The 22,613-nt window shown below is 38.4% G+C and overlaps 1 protein-coding gene across 2 annotated transcripts; it reads left to right on the top strand.

Annotated features, from left to right (window-relative positions):
- The first annotated feature begins 18,592 nt into the window (after nucleotides 1-18,592).
- LOC117555178 (PHD finger protein Alfin1-like) lies at nucleotides 18,593-21,228 on the top strand. Of its 2 annotated transcripts, XM_034229964.1 has the most exons (7): nucleotides 18,597-18,751; nucleotides 18,843-18,906; nucleotides 19,112-19,200; nucleotides 19,295-19,400; nucleotides 19,634-19,739; nucleotides 20,561-20,619; nucleotides 20,947-21,228. In XM_034229964.1, the coding sequence occupies exons 2-7, from the start codon at nucleotides 18,898-18,900 to the stop codon at nucleotides 21,037-21,039; spliced, it is 462 nt and encodes a 153-aa protein (XP_034085855.1). In that variant the 5' UTR covers nucleotides 18,597-18,751; nucleotides 18,843-18,897; the 3' UTR covers nucleotides 21,040-21,228. The 2 variants fall into 2 exon arrangements, with proteins under 2 accessions (XP_034085854.1, XP_034085855.1); XM_034229963.1 differs by having other exon boundaries at nucleotides 18,593-18,906.
- Nucleotides 21,229-22,613: the final 1,385 nt, after the last annotated feature.

Consider the following 22,613-nt stretch of genomic DNA (forward strand, 5'->3'; position numbering starts at 1 on the left):
AAGGACATTAGTTTTCAGAAATGTTGTTCGGGATTCAAATATTTTTATTTCAGTAAGATTTATTCTGGGATGTGTCCTCATTTAATTGCACCCTAAATTAAGCTCAAATGTAAAGTGTCAGCTCACCTCCTTTAATAACATATTAGTCTGATTTAGCTATGATTACAAACTGCAGTGTTTCCATTACCTTATGGAAACTTATGTTTGTTATAGTGACTCATTGTCTGATTTTGACCCTCAATTTTGATCAGAAGTTGGGTTCAATTCTGTGTTTGGGAGATTCAAACCTATATAACAGCTGACAGCCTGTGCTAATGTGGTTTACACATAGACATTGATGATGTTTGAAGTGGGGAGGTGTTTTTTAGTTGTGGTTTGCACACCTGTGATGAAGTCTACAACATCCAGCTGTCTTACGTTCTGATCTTATAATGTGCACACTTTGTACAGCTGGTGTAGAAGCGAAATCAAACTAAACATTTACTCAAAATAAAGTTCCTGCTGAGGCAAAAGCTAGCAAATCTCACGCAGGGAAAAGATCCAAAGACCAGCCAAGAATGTAGTTTTTGTGAAGTTAATTCCAATGATCCAACAGTACAATGACAATGCTTTACCTATCTTTTTGCCTTTTCCTGTGGCCTCCTTGTGTCTTACCCTAGTTACAAAATAACATGTCTGGTGCGCTAATCCCACCTTCACCTGTCTCCAATGAAAACCTAATCATCTAGGGCCCAAAGCTTCCTTCAAGACAAAAGCATGAAGAATAACACTAAATAATGATACATTTACTATCAACAAAAACAGCAAGAAAATACATGTTTAACTAGTAAATAATATAAATCAATAATTGTAAGAATGCCCAAAAGGTCTGAATAGTTTAGCAAACGTTTAACCTCGTTTGGATTTTTACTTTCACCTCATGTTTGACTGTGAAAGGATGTGTGGGCTGCTGATTATTAGTCAGATAACTCTTCCTCAAACTCAATCTTTACTCTCAACCTCATCCCCTTAGAATCTGATATATCTGCCTTCCTTGAATTGATATGTGAGGTCTGGCACAGATCTCGGTGTTGTCTGCTGCTGATGGATTTCCCCATTCAAGTGAGTGCTTCTGTTACAGGTCATCTTTCACCACAGGGTTTTATCACTATCACTCGACATGTTCTTCATGTTAGCGGTGTTATCAGGGATACAAAGTTTTACCTTCAACCACAGAAGGGAAACTTAATTGTGAAACCAAGAGCCCCCCCCCCCCCTCCTTCCCACATTCAGATGTTCACTCTCAGCTGCCTCTCCAGCTTTGTTTATGTGGTCAATAAGCCGGATGATGTGGGGCACCTGTTTCGTTTAGACTAAGCAGGTGTTTAACATGAGACACATCTACCAAAACATTGATTCAAACCACAGTTTTCATCGTGTCGAAGCATGCCGGGCCATGTCAGTCAAGGTGCCTCTGCACAGGGACAGCACTGAGTACCCTTATTAATTCATTTTGTTTTGACACTCAGATCTAGTATTGTGTTTGTCTGCCATTATACCAAACTAAATCTGCTCACACATCTATAATCTGTAAATACATGTTTTGCTACTTATCTTTAATCAATGTATGCACCTCTGGGACCGGGAAGCAGTCCGCTAAGTGGGCTAAAAATAATCCCACACATTCATTTGATTTCAAAGTGCTACGGATAATATATTTCTTTTTGGAATAATGTATATAGCATCTGGGATGGACAAAGTAAGCACCAAACATTCATTGTAAACTCGACACTGAATATAATAGACAGATCAAAAAGTCCCTCCACCTGCAGTCTCAGAAGTAGAACAATCTGATGTGAAGTCAGTCTTTCTTTAAAGTAAACTAATGAGACTAATCTCTCCAAATAAGAAAGCTATACCACTACTAGGAATTTGTTTAACACGTTTAGGTAAGGCAAGGCAAGTTTATATAGCACCTCTCAGCATACGGCAATGCAAAGTGCTTTACAAAATAAAATAAAAGGCATACACAGAAAATCCCATGCACTATCTGCACTTTTTAATATACCACCAGTGCAGTAGATCCTGGACCATTTTGTGAATTGCATTTACTATGTATGACATCACTAGAAAAAAAGCCTGTTTTAACTTAACAAGACATATAAGTCAATAAAAGTAGCCTTCATTATTCCTGCACTACAGTTGTCTGCTTTAAGACTGCCTCTGTAAGTGTCCTCTGTCAGGTTCTTTTTGTTCAACTTGATCTATTACAGGGAGATGAAGGTCTTGTGTCTTTGTTTTTTAGAAACAAGTCGCTTCATCCCTACACTGATGAATATTATGGGAACATGATTGAAGTACAAATGGGAGGTTAGTGTGTCAGTATCACAGAGAGCCCGTGCTGCTAACCAATCAGCTCCCTGTGCGCTGGTTTCACCCCTGCCTCTTGATTTATGTCTGTGCCCGTGTAGCCTTAGTGTGTGTGTGTGTGTGCGCGCGCGCGCACACAGGCTCGATGCATCCCCCCACCCACACACACAAACACACACAAACGCACAGGAAAAAACTTTTAATTGTCGTCGGCCAGCGGTTTCTTTCCAGTCACTCCCTCCTCTCACTTTGCCCACTCTCGTTTAAAAGCCGCTTGAAGTCATGCGTGAACTCACAGAGCAGATCGACGCGAGGAAGAGGATGCAGGCTGACAGGGGCCGCGCGCTCCATCGGGACAAGCGCACGAGGTATCTCGCGGTGATCGTGGTGCAGAACGTGCTGGTGACCGCGTGCCTGGTGGTCACGCTCTACCTGTTCTGGGTCTTTCAGGTGAGTCAGCCGTGAGTGGACTGTAGATGATGCTGTTGGTGGTTTATTATTATAAACATATATAAGATATTCCTTCAGTTTAATGATATTACCTAAGTACGGAAGTATCTCAAAAACTTTTAAAAATTAAAGTCAGAACTCTGAGGAAAAAGTCTAAAGTCTGACTTTAATCTCAGAATTCTGACTTGTTCTAACAATTCTGAGATTAATGTCAGAACTAAATTTATTTTTTAAACTTTTGATCACATCCCAACATGTATTCTCACGTGAATTATCATATTCTTCTGTATCTAAACCCTATATGAATTTAAACCACCTATACATAAATGCTGCTGGAAGTTTAACTCTTCATTTGATAATTTTCACAAATCCAGACCATCTTCATCTATTTGTGCACATATTTTTTAAAACATGCAATTAAACCAATCTTACTGATTGTCTTAAATCCATTGCCTTTGTGCATTTAATACATGGACTTTTAATGTGAGACATGAACGTTTTTCCCCATACTTTATCACACAGTATATGGAAACTTCCACAGTGTGGCTCTCTTTAATTTATATTATGAGTAACAGCAGGTTGTGCAGGAGTCTTGTTAATACAAGTCATTGTTAAATAAGACTACATGGCCACAAGTGTGATGATATGGGTGGGGCATGAGTCTATTATAATGGTAGGAAACAACTATGATCACAACGAATGTCCTGAATTTCGGCAGAGTGAAAAGTAGAACACAGGCTTACTTTTGTACATTTTAAAATTACATATTGATAACAGCGCTGAAAATGTATTGTAAATTAAGTAGTTTCTTCTTCTTGTGTTTGTCCTTTATTGAGAGCAGTCATTCTACTTTCACTAAGGTAGATTTTGTATAGAACTTACTTGATTTTTATCCGAAAGCTCTTTTCTCTGTCAAAGGCAAGGCAAGGCAAGTTTATTTATATAGAACCTTTCAACACAAGGCAATTCAAGGTGCTTTACAAAAATCAAAGACATTCAGTCAAAGACCTTCCTACAACAGAAACACGGTTGTTTGTCTAGGGAGCATCACTATTTTGGAGATAGACTGGTGCAGTAAAGTAGGCTGAGACAGGATGCCACATTGGTCATTTTGCCATGATCATATGAAACTAAAACTGTCTTCATAAATGCTACCTACACTAGTCGGTTTCACTTTGAATCTTAAGACTAAAGTCAAATTGTAATCCATAATAGAGGTGCTTCTGATTAAACAGAGCAACAGAAATGTCACTATTTAAAAGTCAAAAGGAACAGGAGTTTCTCCAGATATGACCTGGATGACTGATCATCTGTATGAACATATATGCAGTGTAACTGTATCATGACTGTGCCATTTGTTCTACATTTAGTCACTGGTGTCTATTGCAGCTTTCACTACAGTTATTAATCATCCGAGACTTTCCCTAGTTTCTGTCAGCCTTCTGTTTTTCACATCACCTAACCACCGAATCAAACCATCAGTATTTTGTGTTTTCCAGAATCAAGAGGCTTCTGAAGATAATGTACACATACAATTTAACCCAATAACAGGTGAGAAATATAACGTTTTCCTCTGACATTTATCTTTTTATTCAACACTCATATTGGAAAATGTGTACTTTTCATTTTCTCAAAAAGCTAAACTAGACTTAACCTTTTTCTCCTTTTCTATCATCCCCTTCTCTATCTCACACCCCTCAGTCATTTCAGGAAATAGGACAGCGCAGTTTGGTAAAGTTAAAAGCAGCAACACGATGAGCCTCGCTGATGGGAAGAATGATGCGATCTACATCAAATGCACTGGACCCTATGTTTTGTATATGAAAGTGTGTTACAAGAGCATGGATGGAACGGACACCGGGGGGGTCATGGAGCTGCAGGTGTTGGGGAAAGCTGTCAGCTCTTTCTCCCTGCATACTTCAGATAAGGACTGCAGGGGGCTCCACAGTACAGCCTACCTCAACGAAAAGGATGAAGCCAGTCTGCACTTGTACCCCAAGGAGGGGTTCAGGTTTGAGAGAATGACTGTGGGACTGAGCTATCTGCTGGGGAGCCGGTGTGAATACTGAAGAGCACAGATGAACAACAAAGACATAAAGATTGAAAATGAACCGGGACAATGAAGGGAGCTCTGCACATGTTTATCTGCTGCTGTGAGAACGGACACACTCAGCAGGACTCACACTGAGGGCATCCCTTTAGCTGTGTGAACTCCTCCAGCGATGCAGTTTGATTGTCAGCAAGAAATAAACAAACAAGTTGGGATTTGTTATTCTCATATAAAACTCAACTTAGCAAATAGCTACCACTTTTTTTTGTCCAACATTGGGCCACTGATCTTGAATCATTTGTATTTATTTATTTATTTCTATATAAATATAGATTATTATCACATAATAGTGAGATCAATTGTGTCAATATACTCAGGTAACTTACTATAATGTAAGATATGGTATAACATATGTTTTAACAGGTGGAACCATTCATTGTATGTCTGATGAAGGACTTATACTGTATGCTCATCATTTATCAAAATACTTGCTTATACTTCTGATAACTGATTCAAGTGTTTTTTTAAGGAAGCTCCTTGAAGTTTGCTTTTAAAAGGCACTAAGCCACATGTACAGAAGCACCTTTTTATGTGTTGAGTGATATGTTAAAGTGTTTTGTACAGAGAAAAATGTTTAAAAAAAAGCAATTTTGCAGTTGCCATAGTTTTAATAGCGTATATACAGTATATTTATTGTTAAAATATGTATTGTTTGTAATTTATTTGCAATTTGTGCATTTATTCTCATGTGAAGCCCCAATCTCATAAAGTTGTGGGGCTCCAAACAGTTTTTACTTCTCCTGGATTTCCCCACTAGACAGTCCCACTGATATTTGTTTATTTGGATGGAGAAGGGCTGGTGCTCCTCGGTAGTTAAACACATGTCAAGCAGGTTTTAAAAGCTGTAATAACCTCAGGGTAAAGACCAAAGAGGAGGCGTGAAGAGGGAACTATCTCTCTTTTGATTGTATCTGCAGAGGGCTCTCTGTGATGTTTAAAATGTTCCGTATACTGTATTAGTGATGCTATGTTATTTTAAATAAAAAAGCCATATTGTAATAATGATGTATGATATTTTTGAAGTACGCTTTAACATTGCACTGTAGTCTTCAAACCATAATGTAGATCATCTGTTCAATCACATTTTGAATATCAGTGATGGTTCAATTGGTTACGGTCTGTATTGGTATGAAAGTGAGTGGATGATTTGATATGAGAATGCTACTGCACAGTATAATAATCCAGTGGATAAACTATGTAGCTACCTCATTAGGCTTTGGCACTGATAACCTGTTGGATTGAAACTTTAATAAAATGGAGTTTCCCCTTGGCAATAATCTCTCTTTGTAATCACCTCCCTGTTGGCTCACTCTCTGTCAGCAGTTTCATCATCATTACCCGGCGTGTGTACATTTTACAGTGAAAGTGAATTGAAGGAGTCCTCTGGCGCCACACGATTTTCATCATCTGGGTTTGAAGATCTGAATCAGACAGTTGGCTTTTTTTTAGGCTGGCTCCTGTCGTTTCTAATAATAGAACAACAGCAATATTTCCATTGAAAGCCTGTTTGGGCTCAGCAAGCTTCACAACATCGGTGGAAAATACCTTCAAGAGTACACGCTGTGACAGTTGTGATGGTATTAGCAAGAAGGATGGGTTAGGAGGAAATGTGTATCTTTAGCACCAACAACTTGTAGGTACATGTTTGCACAAACAAGTCTTTACTAAAAAATAAAACCAGTTAAGTATCCATGAAATGCATTGGAGTTGTGATTATCAGGCCTTATTACACAACTTTGTATCTATCTATCTATCAAAAATCAGTATCTATTTGTTCAATTTGAAGAAAATCTAACTCCAAATATCCAATTGCAAGTGAGAGAGAGTATTTGCAAGCTTAACTGCAGAAGATCAACATATCTTATCATCTCAACAAAGGCATTAAAGGATGCAGGCCTATATTAGTATGACACAGCATGTCTGGGTTTACACACTTTCAGCCACAAGATCCACATCATTAACTCTCACTCAGTCCAAGTATTACAACAAGCTCAAAGGTCAGCTCCAACAGGCACGTGGGAACAAGCGTGCATGCGATGGAAATATAATGGAAGGGAACTTTGACCCGCAGAGAGGCACGAAGAAATGATAGTATAGTATCATTGACATATGTGATAATCGTAATATTAAAACACCATGCTACATCTGATTTACAAACCACAATAGGTGACAATATTCACGACAATTGTAACTGTCAGTTTTTATTTTCATCCATAACTTTAGCTTGCATCCATTAGCTCTGGTGGTGGAAAGCGCTGTGTCACTGACTATTGTCGAATTTTAAGATTTCATATTTGTATTTTGTGCCTCTCTACTGGGACATGTTTACATGCTTTAATGTTCCAAAAGTGCTTTACTTTTCTCATACTGCCTGTGCTGCTGCACCTCCTTTCACCCTCTGTCTAAAACCAGAACCCAGTCAGCTCTGTTGAGATTGGTGAGACAGATGAGACTTGATTTGTAGAGTCTTTGCTTCTCTCTGTACCTTTATGGTGATACTGCTCTTGTAAAAATGTTGCTTGCTACTCTTAATAGTTGTTTATTACAATGTTACCTCAGAAAGTGCAAAGGGCAGGACATGAAAGTTAAAAATAAATGGTGGATGCTACCTTGTTTAAAAAAAAAAAAACACCAACAATAAGGCTATTTTGAGGCAACTGAGACTATTTCTTTGTTTTTGTGTTTTTTTTTTGCTTTTACTATTATTATTTTCCTCCCTATCCAAGGAAGAGACTAAATTGAATGGGCACATGAGGGCCACATTTTGGGTCGGCTTGCTACTCTCCATAATATGGACCTATGTATCAGCTTAAGGTACTCTATCACTAAGAGGAAGAGACTTTCCCTCCACACTCCAACACTCCAAGGCCCAATATGAGGCCTTACATCTGGAAGTCAACGATACTTATGATTTTGGATATTATTTTGTTATACATTTTTCGGTTATAGTTTTGGATTTTATTAATGTTATATATACAACAGGGGATGTAAGAAATTATTTAAATGCAGGATTTCATGGATTTAAAATAAAGGCAATAGTCACCATGCAAAGTAAAGGGTCAATTAAAACGGTCAATTAAAGTAATTACTCTATTTTGATGTTTTTATAATTATTCTATTTGGGCTCGTACATTCAATTCCCACAAACCTAAAAAAAAAAACAATCATTTGGAATTCTTACTGTTGCAGCAAAAAAAGCAATAACTAGAAAATGGCTCAAAGCGGACATCCCTTCCCTTGACAACTGGTACGACAAAATCCATGAAATGTATGTTATGGAAATAATTACTTTCTCAATGAGGCTTCAGGAAAACACATTTGAGGAAATATGGAAAAAGTGGAGAATTGACATATCCCAAAGACGACCATCTCTTGTTTGACTGTGTTTATACACCGATTGAATGTATATAGCTGTGTATGTATGTGCACAATGCACATGTATGTGTGTATGTATATGTGTGTATATATGTATGTTGATACGTATGCATATATAGTTGTATGTATATGTGTGTGAATGTCTGTGTAGATATATATGTATATATATGTATATTTGTGTATATGTGTATGTATGTATGTCGGTGTGCCTGTATATGGGTATATGTATAGCCTACTATGTATATGTATAATATACATATATATATATGTACGTGAGTGTGTTTAAGTAGATGCATGAGTACATGTGTAGATATTTGACATTTCAAACAACCCGTGTACTTTTTCGTTTTTATTTCATTTGTTTGGTATTTCATTTGTCATTTTCGGGTCTCTAAAAATATATGATTTGCAAAACTGTACTCTTAATATAATGTGACCCCAAATAAATAAGTGGTCAAGACAGGTGGTTGGTTGTGGTTTTGTCCTGGTGAGAAGTATTGCAATACCAAGTGATAGTCCCAATCCTGAAAACATTTAAATAAGCTTAATTTATTTAATAATTGTTGCAGGCCTTTTGTAGTAAGTTGCTCAAAATGAAAATTACCCCCACAGATGTAGTCTTGCAAAAATAAAAATCAATGCAAACTGATTTATTCCCATGACTTGTTTTTAACTTTTGTAAGATGATTAAAAAGTCTGAAGAACAGGTTTCTTTCAGTTATTTAAACAGGGTTGGATGGTGCTTTAGGGAATTTTGTGGTGGCATTGATGGCTCGCCCCAATCTTTTCCTGACTTGGAAATCACCTTTTCGTTCAGACATTCATGGTTCCCAGAGGATGAATCCTACTTTGATAAAACGATGATTCTCTATTTCTTCAAGTGGCATGGCTGTGGACTCAGTGTTTTTGTGTGCAGCCGCCAACCATCCCGAGGCAGCATGACCCACCTGAAGCAGCTACATGAGGACAGTAATGCTTATACTCAGAGTGAGAATGAGGAATGTGAAAAGTGTCCAACACATCAACAGTGTCCCTCATCTCTTCAACTGTCTTTTATACCTTCTTAAAAGCTTGAACGTTGAACCGTTTACAATAAAAGTGAAGATCCATGCGGAGATGTCTCCTGAACTCATGAAGGCTCCTCACAGATCTGTTATTGTGGTCAAAGTGGGAACTCAGTGAGAATTCAGGGTAAATCCCTGTGTTTTTCATGAATAACTCAACTGTGGTTTCAGGTTTACAGCAGTTTCACGACAACAGGTTTCTCTACAGGTAGCAAAATGATGAAATACGAACATACCAACCTTTAGTGGGCGACATCTCTGTTCTGATATCTTCATTACGTATTCGTGCTGGTGATTGTCGTTAACTATACCCTGGTTATTTTAATGGGTAATGGTTTTTAAAGCTATTTTAAAAATAGTAATCTTTCTTTACATTATCTCAGAATGACTCAGTACTGCAATAATATTCTTCGCGAAATTAGAAAGTCATTTTCAGTGTCTATTTGCTTTAGTTTCTTGTAACAAATTACTTATCAATCGCAGTCACCTGGTTATAACCTTTGTACATTTTTTAGCAGATGAAGAAAATTGTAATGAAATAATTGCCCAGGAAATATGTACTGTATTGATATAGCGCTTCATTCAGTCTTTACGAGTCCTCACACTTCTGCAAGTCATCATTCACCCACACTGAACAAATTAAACATTGACTTTAATTAAGTGCATTATGTCAACAGGTTCCACATAATTGTATTAGGTTAGTTAAAAGCAATAGTATTAAGTTGAACCTATTCTTTTTTTATTGAAACATAATATTATTGCTTTCAACTAACCTAATACAATTATGTGAAATCTGTTGACATAATACATTTAAAGTCAGCGTTTCAGTTTTATCAGTGAACAGAGCAATGTGCTATTTGCTCAAGGACTAAGATCCCACGCCGTTAAGTTGCCAAAGGACATATCGACATGTTGACTGAAAGGGCTGGGATCAGTCACCCTTCCGATAAGAAGTCGACCGCAGTCCCTCACATCCACAGTCGCCTAATACTAATAATAATAATATTTAAGAAGCTTTTTATTTCTTGTGCACAAATATTAGATGTGTTTCAATGCACAATTTTGTTGCATTTTATTGGAAATACTATAGGTCTTAATAGACAGTTTTAGGACAGAACCAACCGTGGGGTTTTGGGTATATGTTTTTCAGAAAATGCACTGAGGCCTTAAGCAGTAGCAATTGGTTTGTTAAACCAAGCATTGTTCCACGTCTGAAATGTTCTACCCTCAATATTAAAGCACAAAACATAAGGTGAAGGAGGGGTGTGGTTAAATCAGCTTATTTTTTTATTTATTGCCTATGCCCCAGGCTACAACAACAAGTTTGGTGCTGAAAGTTGAGCACATCGCCAGCCTTGTCTTTTAATCGTTTCCTGTCGTTCAAAAAACAGTTAGCAAGTTTCCTAACATGTATGCCACGCCCTGATATATTTTCCATGGTGAAGATGTTACTATAATTGAGGCCAGCTTCTTGAAGAAACCTACATTCTACTTTTAAAACCTGTAGGACTAATTATTTAACTTTATTTTAATGTCCTAAAAAGGGATCAACAGCATTAATTTTAGGCTGATTTTCTTCAACTCTCCCTTAAATAGACTGAGAAACTACATACCAATCCTCACTCTGTAGATGATTAAACTGAAAACCCTAACCAACGATAATAAATATCCTAGATCAGACTGTGCAAAGAGGCAGACAGATAAGCAGTTTTACATTGCTGTGAGTTTTTTCCAGGTCAAGTGTAGAACGTGTCGTCACGCCTGTACTCCATAGGACCGAAGCCAAGACGCCGGATATACCGAAACGACAATGATGCAAGAGTTGTCCGTGTGTGGGAGGGACAATAACAGTGATGTAACAACAGCCAGTTTCTCTCAAGGAAAAGTTTCCAACTTAATAGGTAAACGAGTAGGCTGACACACAGAGAAGGAACTAGGAGATTGTTTAAAATGCCTCTCGGTTTTGCCACCCCTGCATTTTAGTGAAACATGTTGCACAAAAGAAAGAAAGAAGGGAATGTTGCACCATATGCATCATGTGCTAGCCAAGTCTTGTGAAAATATACAATACAGCCGTATACCTATATGCTGTCATGTTTATAGTAGGCTACTGCTGTTTAATGCACCTGAAAAGACATTTTCTTTATGTGACAAAGCTGCAATTGATAATATAACAAACACAGAGAGATACCTTGGCAGTGGCTTCAGTTGTTCATTCATGCTCGATCATTTCTCTGTTTTAACGGAAACTAAAGTATTTATTCGACGAAATATGCGATCTTGCTCCATGATCAGAAAGTGTGCCTGCCTGTGCAAGTAGAGCTGACAGGTCGAGGCGATCGCACTCGGACGCGTGTGAAAATGGATGTAGGCGTATAAGGGGGGATAATGAATGATTGAGTAATGAATCCTGTGGAGTGTGTATGAATGGAGGAGCGAAGCCAAAAACAAACAACGATAGTTTAGACTAGTGTTAATGAAAATACGGCAAATCCGTTTTAAATAGGAACAAACCGTCTTTAAACAAAACCTGCTTTTGCGCTTTATAGTCCAGCTCCACAGGATATAGATTAGATGTTTTTCAGTTAAGCTCTGGTAAATCATTAAATAAAGCTACATAAAAGGCCATATAATATCCCTGTGTCATTTTTAAACCAGTATTGCTGTGTGGGTGTGTGAGGGATTCCCTCTTGTATTCCTGTAAGCTTTTTCTTGAACAGGGGCGGAGTTAAGCTCGGGATTCCCACTTTCTCTTCTTGTGAGTGGGAAGATAGGGCCTATATTAATGAGCAAAGAAGCAATCTCCTCAACTAGTATCACAGTCTTTCTGCATGATGGGGAGAGACCAAACAGGACAGGAGGAAGCACTGGTGGAGGTCAGGGTGACAATTGAGCATTTGGAAGCTGAACATCAAACCAGAGGTTCACTTGCTGACCGCCGAAGCTGCTTCAAATGTGCCTTTGTTCTGGCATCGGTGATGGGATTGGTCACTTTGGTTCTGGTGGGGGGCTTCTTCCTGCATTTCTTCCTGTCACACAGCCAGGTGAGAAATACCTCATAGCATTTATTAAAAGTTCTTTATGCAAGGATGATATTTCCTGTACTGTCTCTATGTATGCATGTCTGTTGATCATTCATCTGTCTTTCTACAGGAAACCCAAACATGTGGGGATACAACAACAATACACGTTAACCCTGAACTAAGGAGTAAGCATCACTTATATAAGTAAATTGCTTTTAATATTATTATTCAGAGTTTTATTCCTCAGTGTTCTGATGGAAAATACTTCCCTTTCCTCCATAGATGGACAGGGAAGATATGACTTCTTTGAGGTTAAAAAACCTGCAACCTACCTAATCTACGTATGGCTGAGGTTCTCAGATGTCACCGAAGATGACGTCACTCTCATGCACAAGCTGGACAACGATGAAATAACCCTGCAAAAGAAGAAAATCATCGAGGGAGAGGTCTTCTTTTTAGAAAGGGCCAAACTGACCGATGGCAGTTTAAGCATTAACATCAGGTCTAACTACACTAACAGCTCGTTCCTTGTCTATAAACTGTTAACATAGTGTGGATGAGCGCTGACTGAGAAACTACTCTGTTGTAGCAGAAAGGCCATGTTAATGATAGCTGAATCGAAGCAGAAGCTGATAAGGTGAAGCCTCTCTCTGATTGACTTCTGTCGCCTGGAAGGAGGACCAACCCGGTACATGTTTCATTTCCAAATCACCGTTTGTCATATTAAAGCTTGTAAAATTGACACAGATGGAAGGAGTTAACCCACAGGTACAAATCACTATAAACGACAATTTGCTTACTGAAAATAATGCTGGCTTTGTATTAAATGTGATTTTGTTGTGAGTTTACTGGCAGCTAGATTTTAACACACTTTCATTCTGAGTATAGGCATGCCATATTGGTATTAGTCCAGAATGGTATGGTATCCAAAAGCAGCAGTAACAGTAATGCCCTCTGGAATCAATTTGTGGTTTTCTTATGCATGTTCTTATAATAAAGTTGACTTTACTATAAGCTTGTTATGCCTTTGGTTCTCTGTTTTTTTTCCTCTCAAATGTTGTATGATTTTATTTGGAATTTAAAAGAAAAGTTGACATACCTTCAAGTTTGTTTTTACTACAATACCTGCAACTCCTATCTAGATTTAAAGAGTAATTGATTGGTGCTATGGTTTCTGCTGTCCAAACTGGATGCTAAATGCTTCTGTCCTCAAGTTAAAAAAACTCTATGTTCCTTATCTGAAATATATCTTATGGTGTAAAACGTCTATAAATAAAACAAAAAAAACTTGAGAGCTGTAACCAAGACAACTGTAACAACATGAGTAGAGAGCCACCAAGGTTTTTCAAGTCCCTCTCTTACTCCATTTTGCCAACCCAAACTTCCAGGTACATGACGGGACACCTTGCTTGTTTTTGTTGTTTGCGCTCCTCTGGCAGGTGGAGGGCAGTGATCCCTTCCCTTCTTCCCTCAATCTTTGAGACTAATGTAAGTAGAAGACATGGCACTGTAAATGTTCGAACATTTAAAATATTATACCACTTAAAAATAAGAAATATTACTTTTGTTACTAAGAGTTCATACTTATTATACCTGTGTCACCTTTCACACTATCGCTGTGATCATGAGCTATGGGCTTTGTAGATACAGGTCCCGGGGTGAATCGTGGTGCAGGGGCCCTTCTCTTTTTGACCACAGGGCGATGCACGAAGATGGTGGGTATAGCCTCTGCTCTCAGCCTAGTCTTGCCCTTTTTTGTCTTGACAAACTGGTCTGCATCAAAATGTGCCTGCGGAGTGACTTGAGGTTACTTCACACACAGAACAACTCAGTTTTGTCTGCCCACATACATATTCCATAGTGGTTGAATACACAGTATTAGGAAACACTTTATACTTACTGGACATGTTATACTCATTACATACTGTATATACAATATGACCAAGAATGTGAGACAACTTTATAGAAATTCATATCACATATGTTACTGATGCCATTTGTCATACTTTGTTAAACTCACAAATAATAAAGTTCCATAACTTCAGTTGGGAACAAAGACCACACCTTATCTCCCCAAGGCAATTTCCCATCCAATAGGTGCGCTATATAGGTGTGTATAACCCTTTCTCCTGTCTGTTTATCCCTCTTTCAGCACAAGAACCAGAGGGGGATTCAATGGAGCCTGAATACCTGCACTGAGACCCTCACCCTGCACCCTGAGTCTCAACTCTCAGTGTTTTTCAAGCCTTTCCCTGTTTTTTGTATTAAACAAAACATTAAGCTTTCCCAATGGTGTGGTTTTCGTTTTGTGAAAAAGTGCAAATGCAGTGTTTGTATATAAATCACATATTTTTTTGCTGTTGGTCGTGAAATTGCTCCTGCTTCCTCCGCTCTGTGTCAGTGGGGAAGCTGTACATTCGTACTCCTTTCTCTGAGCGATTGGAGCATCCCCAGGCAGCACAGCAAACCATGGTGGCGACTAGGAGGCAGCACAGCAAACCAGGACAACAAGGAGGAAAAGGCACAGACAAACTGCATGATATGCTATTCAATGTTTATTGAATTCCATGTATTTGCAATGGATGTTCCTAAAACAACACATTTAACATCATCATCATCATCATGCTGCTGCTGCTAGTCCTTTGATAGTCACCTGTCGGTCTCCTGTCCTTTCTGAAAGCCATAAAGAAGACATTAGTCATTTAGATAACTTGTGTCCTCAATTACCATGGTTACTGAAACTACCATGACTTTAAGAAAATGGTAGACATGAATCTAATCTGAATTTTAAAGCATTACTTTAGATCCCCTCCCTCTAAATATATCAATAAACATTAGAAAGTGATGCTCCTGACTACCATACAAGTTTAAGAAGATAATATTGGTTTTAAAGAATTCAAAGCTATAAATAAACAGCAACAGGCTCTTTAACCAAGGCACTGTTAGCCTAACATGTAAACTAGTTGTTCACACTAATCCTAATATTATCACTTAATATTAGCAAATTCTATTTTATTTTTTAAAACATATTGATGTAAATACATACACATATCGATTTGTTGTATAAATATTGCAAATCAAAACCTTTATTCACTAATAATTACCAAAAATCGTAGTTCTATCTCCTGTTATCAATGCATTCACATTGCCCGCCATGAACTTCCGGGGAACGATCCTCGTCTACATGAACCACGTGACGATAACCGTTTTTGGACTTCCGTTGTCATAACTCTTCTATTATATGGCTCTGGGTGGGGGGCTTCTTCCTGACAAACAGCCAGGTGAGAAATACCTCATAGCATTTATTAAAAGTTCTTTATGCAAGGATGATATCTCCTGTACCGTCTATTTATGCATGTCTGTTGATCATTCATCTGTCTCTCTACAGGAAACCCAAACATGTCGGGATACAACAAAAATAAACGTTAACCCTGAACTAAGAAGTAAGCATAACTTAAGTAAATAGCTCTTAATATTATAATTCAGAGTTTTATTCCTCAGTGTTCTGATTGAAAATACTTCCCTTTCCTCCATAGATGGACAAGGAAGACGTGCATGCCAACCTTTCCAAATCCAAAAGAGGTAGGTTTGCGCACGGCAAATGTGCACGCCCAAATGAGGTAATCAGAAGAAATGGAACCCCAGTAATTACATGTATAAACCATGTATTTAATTGCATCATTTTATGCAATTTTCAGAAAAAGTGGTAGTTTGGTAAACAGTGACATCAACGACATGTCTGGTCTGTAAAATGCACGAAAAGTAAATGAATGGGAGATAAATATCCCAAAGTCTCCACATTTTATTATATTTTTAATGTGCTTCTGGTCCTCTTTCAGTTGAGACAGTGTAGATCAGGGGTGCCCAACCTTTTTTGAACCGAGAGCTGCTTTTAAAATTGCCAGTCTGCCGAGATCTACCAGTCCAAATAGAGAGGCGTAGCCATTAATGACAGCCAGGTAAATACACACTTCTACTTGTATAAAACTGACCTTTGTACGATTAATACTCCATCAAATACTGCAGATCCTTTATCTTACCTCTTTCTAATCTACACACATACAAGTATTTAACTGAAGTTACACAGCAGTGTTGTTGATACAGGGTTGGTGTTTATTCACACGTTACTACAGTGGGTAATGTTTTCAAGAAACATTGAACAGTGCTGCCACATATGACACAGGAACAAAAGAAAAGACTGAACCCTTTCTGCCATTATATACAAATAGTGTTGCTACAAAAGTATAAATTAGGCTTACTAATAAGACAACTCAGATCTGAAGCTACACAGGAATCTGCTGCCAAAGTGCAATAAAAAAGACAAAATTAATAGAATCAAACCCTTTTTTTGTTGCATTTTAGTAGAGTATAAAAAGAAATGCCTTTAAAATAGGATGCAAGCAACACTAGTTTCTTAACCTGAACTGATAATAGACTATAATCAATTTAAACAGAACAGATCTGAATGTTTGCATTCTTATACCATTTTGTACAATAATTATAATGAATAAGTTCAAACAAACTAAAACTTACAGCTGATTAATAACGGTATCTAACTTGAGTTTTTATTATTTCCAAAAGCTGTTGAAATGCTACCGTTATTTTTACTGTCCCCAAAAAGCGCGTCGGCAGCCTCCAGGAAAGCTTCTTTCACAACTTCGCCGTCTTTGAAAGACTTCATGTGTTTCGCAAGAACGTGACTGACACGATAAGATGCAATGGTAGCAGTCTTGCTCTTGTTGTTGGGCCTGGTGAAAATGGACTGCTGTGCATTTAGCTGTCCTTTCAGGCCCCTCCCCTTTTGGGAGCGTAGGGCAGAATTAGGAGGGAATTCCGTCTCGTAGCCTTTGTGCACTGTTTTGAAATGTCGCTCCTAAATTACCCTTCTTCGATAAAGCCACGCTCGCATTGCAGATGAGACAGATGGACTTTGAATTGGAATAGATACAAAAATAATCATCCTCCCGCTCGGAGTGAAAATTATATATTTTGGACTTTTTTTTTTGACACGGACACAGTGCTGGAATTGGGCCGGTACTCACCGGTACGCAGTACCGGCACTTCTGGTTCTGACCCATGGAGTACCAGCACTTCTTGCTCAGTACCGGTGTTGTGTCACATTATGCCTCCCCGTCATGAAATGCCCCCCTTGTCACGGGAACGCGCATTTCTAAATGACACGTTTACACCTCTAAATGACACGTTAACACCATAGGTTTACACCTTAAAACGATGTTTAAAACGAAAAGTAAACGTTCAGGGTTTTTATTAATGGTAATTTTCAGACTGTGAGTTGTTTAGTGGTAGCTCATAGTCTTGATTCTTCTGGTTTAACTTTTCGCTCCGTATTTGAGGTGTCGAAATTCGTTCGTCACTTCCTTTTCAGTTTGTTTTTTTAAATGTTTTTTTTATCATTATTGTTACGTCCTGTCTGTATAAACGTGCTTTAAAATGTATTGTTTAATTTTACATAGTTGTCATCTAATAATCAAAATATGTTTACAAATGTTACATAGTCTTTGTCAGCATATATGCTATGCGTACAAAATAAAAGTGTGACATTCATGAAACTTGCTCCATTTATTGGTATCAGTCCTAGAACCATACCCTGAAAAATGCTTGAGGGTGGGATTCATAGAAACCTCTTTTGGTGGGGGGGGCATTATATGACAGGCCTGGCCATCACAATATGCCCCCCCTTGCTATCTTACAAAATAAAAGTGTCACATTCATGAAACTTGCTCCATTTATTGGTACCAGTCCTAGAACCATACCCTGAAAAATGCTTGAGGGTGGGATTCATAGAAACCTCTTTTTTTGGGGGGGGGGGCATTTTATGACAGGCCTAGCCATCACAATATTCCCCCCCCTTGCTATCTTACAAAATAAAAGTGTCACATTCATGAAACTTGCTCCATTTATTGGTACCAGTCCTAGAACCATACCCTGAAAAATGCTTGAGGGTGGGATTCATAAAAACCTCTTTTGGTGGGGGGGGGGGGGGCATTTTATGACAGGCCTGGCCATCACAATATGCCCCCCCTTGCTATCTTACAAAATAAAAGTGTCACATTCATGAAACTTGCTCCATTTATTGGTACCAGTCCTAGAACCATACCCTGAAAAATGCTTGAGGGTGGGATTCATAGAAACCTCTTTTGGTGGGGGGGGCATTATATGACAGGCCTGGCCATCACAATATGCCCCCCCTTGCTATCTTACAAAATAAAAGTGTCACATTCATGAAACTTGCTCCATTTATTGGTACCAGTCCTAGAACCATACCCAGAAAAATCAACCAGCGCAATGACGGTCAAGCAGCTGTTATTGACAGCTACGCTATGACCGCCATCTGGAAACACACATTTGGAAGAATCCGGGTATGTACATGATTGGAATAACTTTGCTTTTGTAAATGTTGCAAATGTGCATTTTTCAACAGGAATGTAATACTTGTGCAACTACTCTCAGGTTGATCCAATGGCACACAGTCATCGTGGGAATTGTGAACGAGAACCATCATTGGATGTTGGTGGTGAGAATAGGAGCATATTTTAAGCTCCAATCTGTATCTATAGTGCTGTATACACCATATATAATTAGTGATTTGCAAGATAACCGGGCCACACATACATGCTGTCACTTATTATTGATCAAATCTAAACAATACCCTACATCGTACCTGCGTAATGTATGGTTCCTGCCTAATGCATGTTGTGTTTCCATGTGAATAATAAAAGGTAATGTACCCCCATGAGAAGAAAACCCTCTTCTTGGATCCACTTGGAGAAGGGAAAGGCAAAACGAAGGTGTGCCTGCAGTCTACAAGGTACATTTGATACAGTGTACTAGTTCCGGTGTTTTATGAGTATTTTGACAATGATGTGCTGCATCTTGACACATGTACTATATACATACTGTAGAGCCTTTATGAGGATGAAAGGCTGCAAGGTGTCAAGATGGACATGCAGCACCCTCCCCCATAATCGCCAACAAGACAGCACATCCTGTGGTGTCCTGGCCTTAAAAGTGAGTGTGAAATGCATTTAGCCAAACATTACTCTCAAACTCAAATTCAGTAGCAATTAGACTGAATATCTTGACTTGCTTTTATACATCTTGATCAAAGATGTATTGAATTGTGTCAAACTACACATATACAACATGTCATTCTTTAAATCTGTTGGGTAATTTGTCTGTATTCCATTTGAGGGTAAAATCATAGACCATGCAGTCCATATACTAATCAAGGTTCTCTTCAGTTTGCAGAGAAGATTTTACTGGGGGAGTCAATTGAGTTTGAAAGCTCACAGAAGGCAGTGCACGAGCTGAGGCTGGACATTGCTACTTCTCTCCTCAGAGAATCTGGTTTGTTACCTTTTCTCAACATTGTCAATGACTTCATGTAGTTACTTTTATTAATTGTATCTCATAAGTATGCATCAATAACCTAGTATATTAATAATGTGCCATGCAAATTGTTGTATTGTATCACTGCTTGGACCATTGGTACTGTTGACCAGGGACATTATCAGGGTTTTAAAAGCAACACAGTGGCTTAAGTATAGATTAGGGTAAATAGTCACTACATACAGTATATTGTGTATCTCAACTCCAAACAGATAACATATGAAGCATCGCAGGCAGGCATCTTCAACTGCAATTTCATATAGGCTACACACGTCACACTCTAACACACCCTTTCAATTCTGCGGTTTATTTAAGATGTGAGATTTCCCCATCTTCCTCCTTTCAATGTGCTCATTGGTGTGTATTACTTTTAACTGATATCCTCAGTTAATTTTTACCTTGAATTTATTATAATCTAAGCTGTAAAGCTAATGTGATGAACAACAAAAGAACCATGAGAACCAAACTTAAATTGATGCGTACAGTGCGAAAGAAGTTTTTGGATGTTTTGTAATGACATTGTGCAGGTTCCCATTCTAAAGAGGGTAAGGAGAGAGTGAAAGAAGGAGCAGATGGCTCCTCTGTGCTCAGATTTAATCATTTAGAAAATCTATGTGTTTGTGTGTGTTTTGCCTTTTCTTCACACAAAATAATAAAAGACCACAACAAATGTGTCCTTATATAATTGACCTTTTAGTCAAAAATTGGAATGGGTCACCTTGACCCCAAATCTGTAATGTGGTTTATCTGAAGATATTGATTACGTTTTGTCTCAACAGATGATCTAAGCAGGCTTTGCTTTTACTGCGGGATGGAGGAGCAGGATGAAGAACATTGGGTAATTTCCTATTGCACATTACAAATAAAGAAAATTAGCAGAAATATGTTTCCAGACTTTATCAACATAACATTTGCGTTGGTAATTGCTACTATATTTGGCATCTTCAGCATTAACTGATAAAGGATTAATGTTTTGCTTGTTTTTCCATACATTTTTGTTGAAAATGTATTTCTTTCTCATAACACAACATTTATGTTTTTGAAAGATTTCGATTATTGAAGGAATGGTTAGAATGTTAGTGGGAAATACATTAGAGATATTCTATTATCATAACAAAATCCCATAATGCATACCTTACATAACAAGTATTTATTGTTTTCTCAGATTTGCTGTGACATTTGTCAGCAGTGGTACCACCACCAATGTGTACAAAGGCCGCCAGTTGATCAACCGTACTTGTGCCCTGGATGCACATAATGCCCCGAAGGAACCATCATTAACTGTCCACTGTCATTTCAACCAATGCAACTATTGTTTGGCCTGTCATAAAATGCACCCCACCCCAAAAGAGGTTTCTATGAATCCCACCGTCAAGCATTTTTCAGGGTATGGTTCTAGGACTGGTACCAATAAATGGAGCAAGTTTCATGAATGTGACACTTTTATGTTGTAAGATAGCAAGGGGGGGCATATTGTGATGGCCAGGCCTGTCATAAAATTCCCCCCCACCAAAAGAGGTTTCTATGAATCCCACCCTCAAGCATTTTTCAGGGTATGGTTCTAGGACTGGTACCAATAAATGGAGCAAGTTTCATGAATGTGACACTTTTATGTTGTAAGATAGCAAGGGGGGGGCATATTGTGATGGCCAGGCCTGTCATATAATGCCCCCCCCCACCAAAAGAGGTTTCTATGAATCCCACCCTCAAGCATTTTTCAGGGTATGGTTCTAGGACTGGTACCAATAAATGGAGCAAGTTTCATGAATGTCACACTTTTATTTTGTACGCATAGCATATATGCTGACAAAGACTATGTAACATTTGTAAACATATTTTGATTATTAGATGACAACTATGTAAAATTAAACAATACATTTTAAAGCACGTTTATACAGACAGGACGTAACAATAATGATAAAAAAAAACATTTAAAAAAACAAACTGAAAAGGAAGTGACGAACGAATTTCGACACCTCAAATACGGAGCGAAAAGTTAAACCAGAAGAATCAAGACTATGAGCTACCACTAAACAACTCACAGTCTGAAAATTACCATTAATAAAAACCCTGAACGTTTACTTTTCGTTTTAAACATCGTTTTAAGGTGTAAACCTATGGTGTTAACGTGTCATTTAGAGGTGAAACGTGTCATTTAGAAATGCGCGTTCCCGTGACAAGGGGGGCATTTCATGACGGGGAGGCATAATGTGACACAACACCGGCATGCTGGCGGTACTCCGGTACTCATGCACCGTGCCAGTACTCAACACTCTCCCGCCGTTCTTATTATACATCCATATATATATATACAGCCGCCCGGTACTCAGTAGATGCGTCATGAGGTGCCGAACGGACATTCTCATCGCTATAACCGCTGGAGTTTCACAGCGGCTGTCAGCTGTTTACTCCTGTCATTCAAACAGAACGTGCTGGAGAGGGGGCGGGGCTTATCTTCTCCATGTAAATACTGTGGTGGAAACGACTATGTCAAAATTAACCTATTTGACCGTGATTTAATAGTAATACACGTTTCAAAATAATAATAATAATGCCGAAGTAACAACATACTGAAAACTGTTAGTAAAACCATGTTTTAATGCTTTACAATTTACATACCTAGATGCACGTGTGTTGTGTTTATGCAGTGCAACTCCCACCCAGTGGGTGGCTATGTAGAGTGATAGAACAGAGCAGGCACGCCCCCTAGAGAAGGAAAGCAAGTCACGTCACAAATTAGCATTTCTAAAATGTTAGCGTGGATTAATAAAAGTGCAAAAAGACAGCGGTTGTCGCCGGAAGAAACTTCAAATACAGAGAATGCTGTGCCTG

The sequence above is a fragment of the Gymnodraco acuticeps genome, unplaced genomic scaffold (genome assembly GCF_902827175.1).
Source record: "Gymnodraco acuticeps unplaced genomic scaffold, fGymAcu1.1, whole genome shotgun sequence".
NCBI classification, from domain to species: domain Eukaryota; kingdom Metazoa; phylum Chordata; class Actinopteri; order Perciformes; family Bathydraconidae; genus Gymnodraco; species Gymnodraco acuticeps.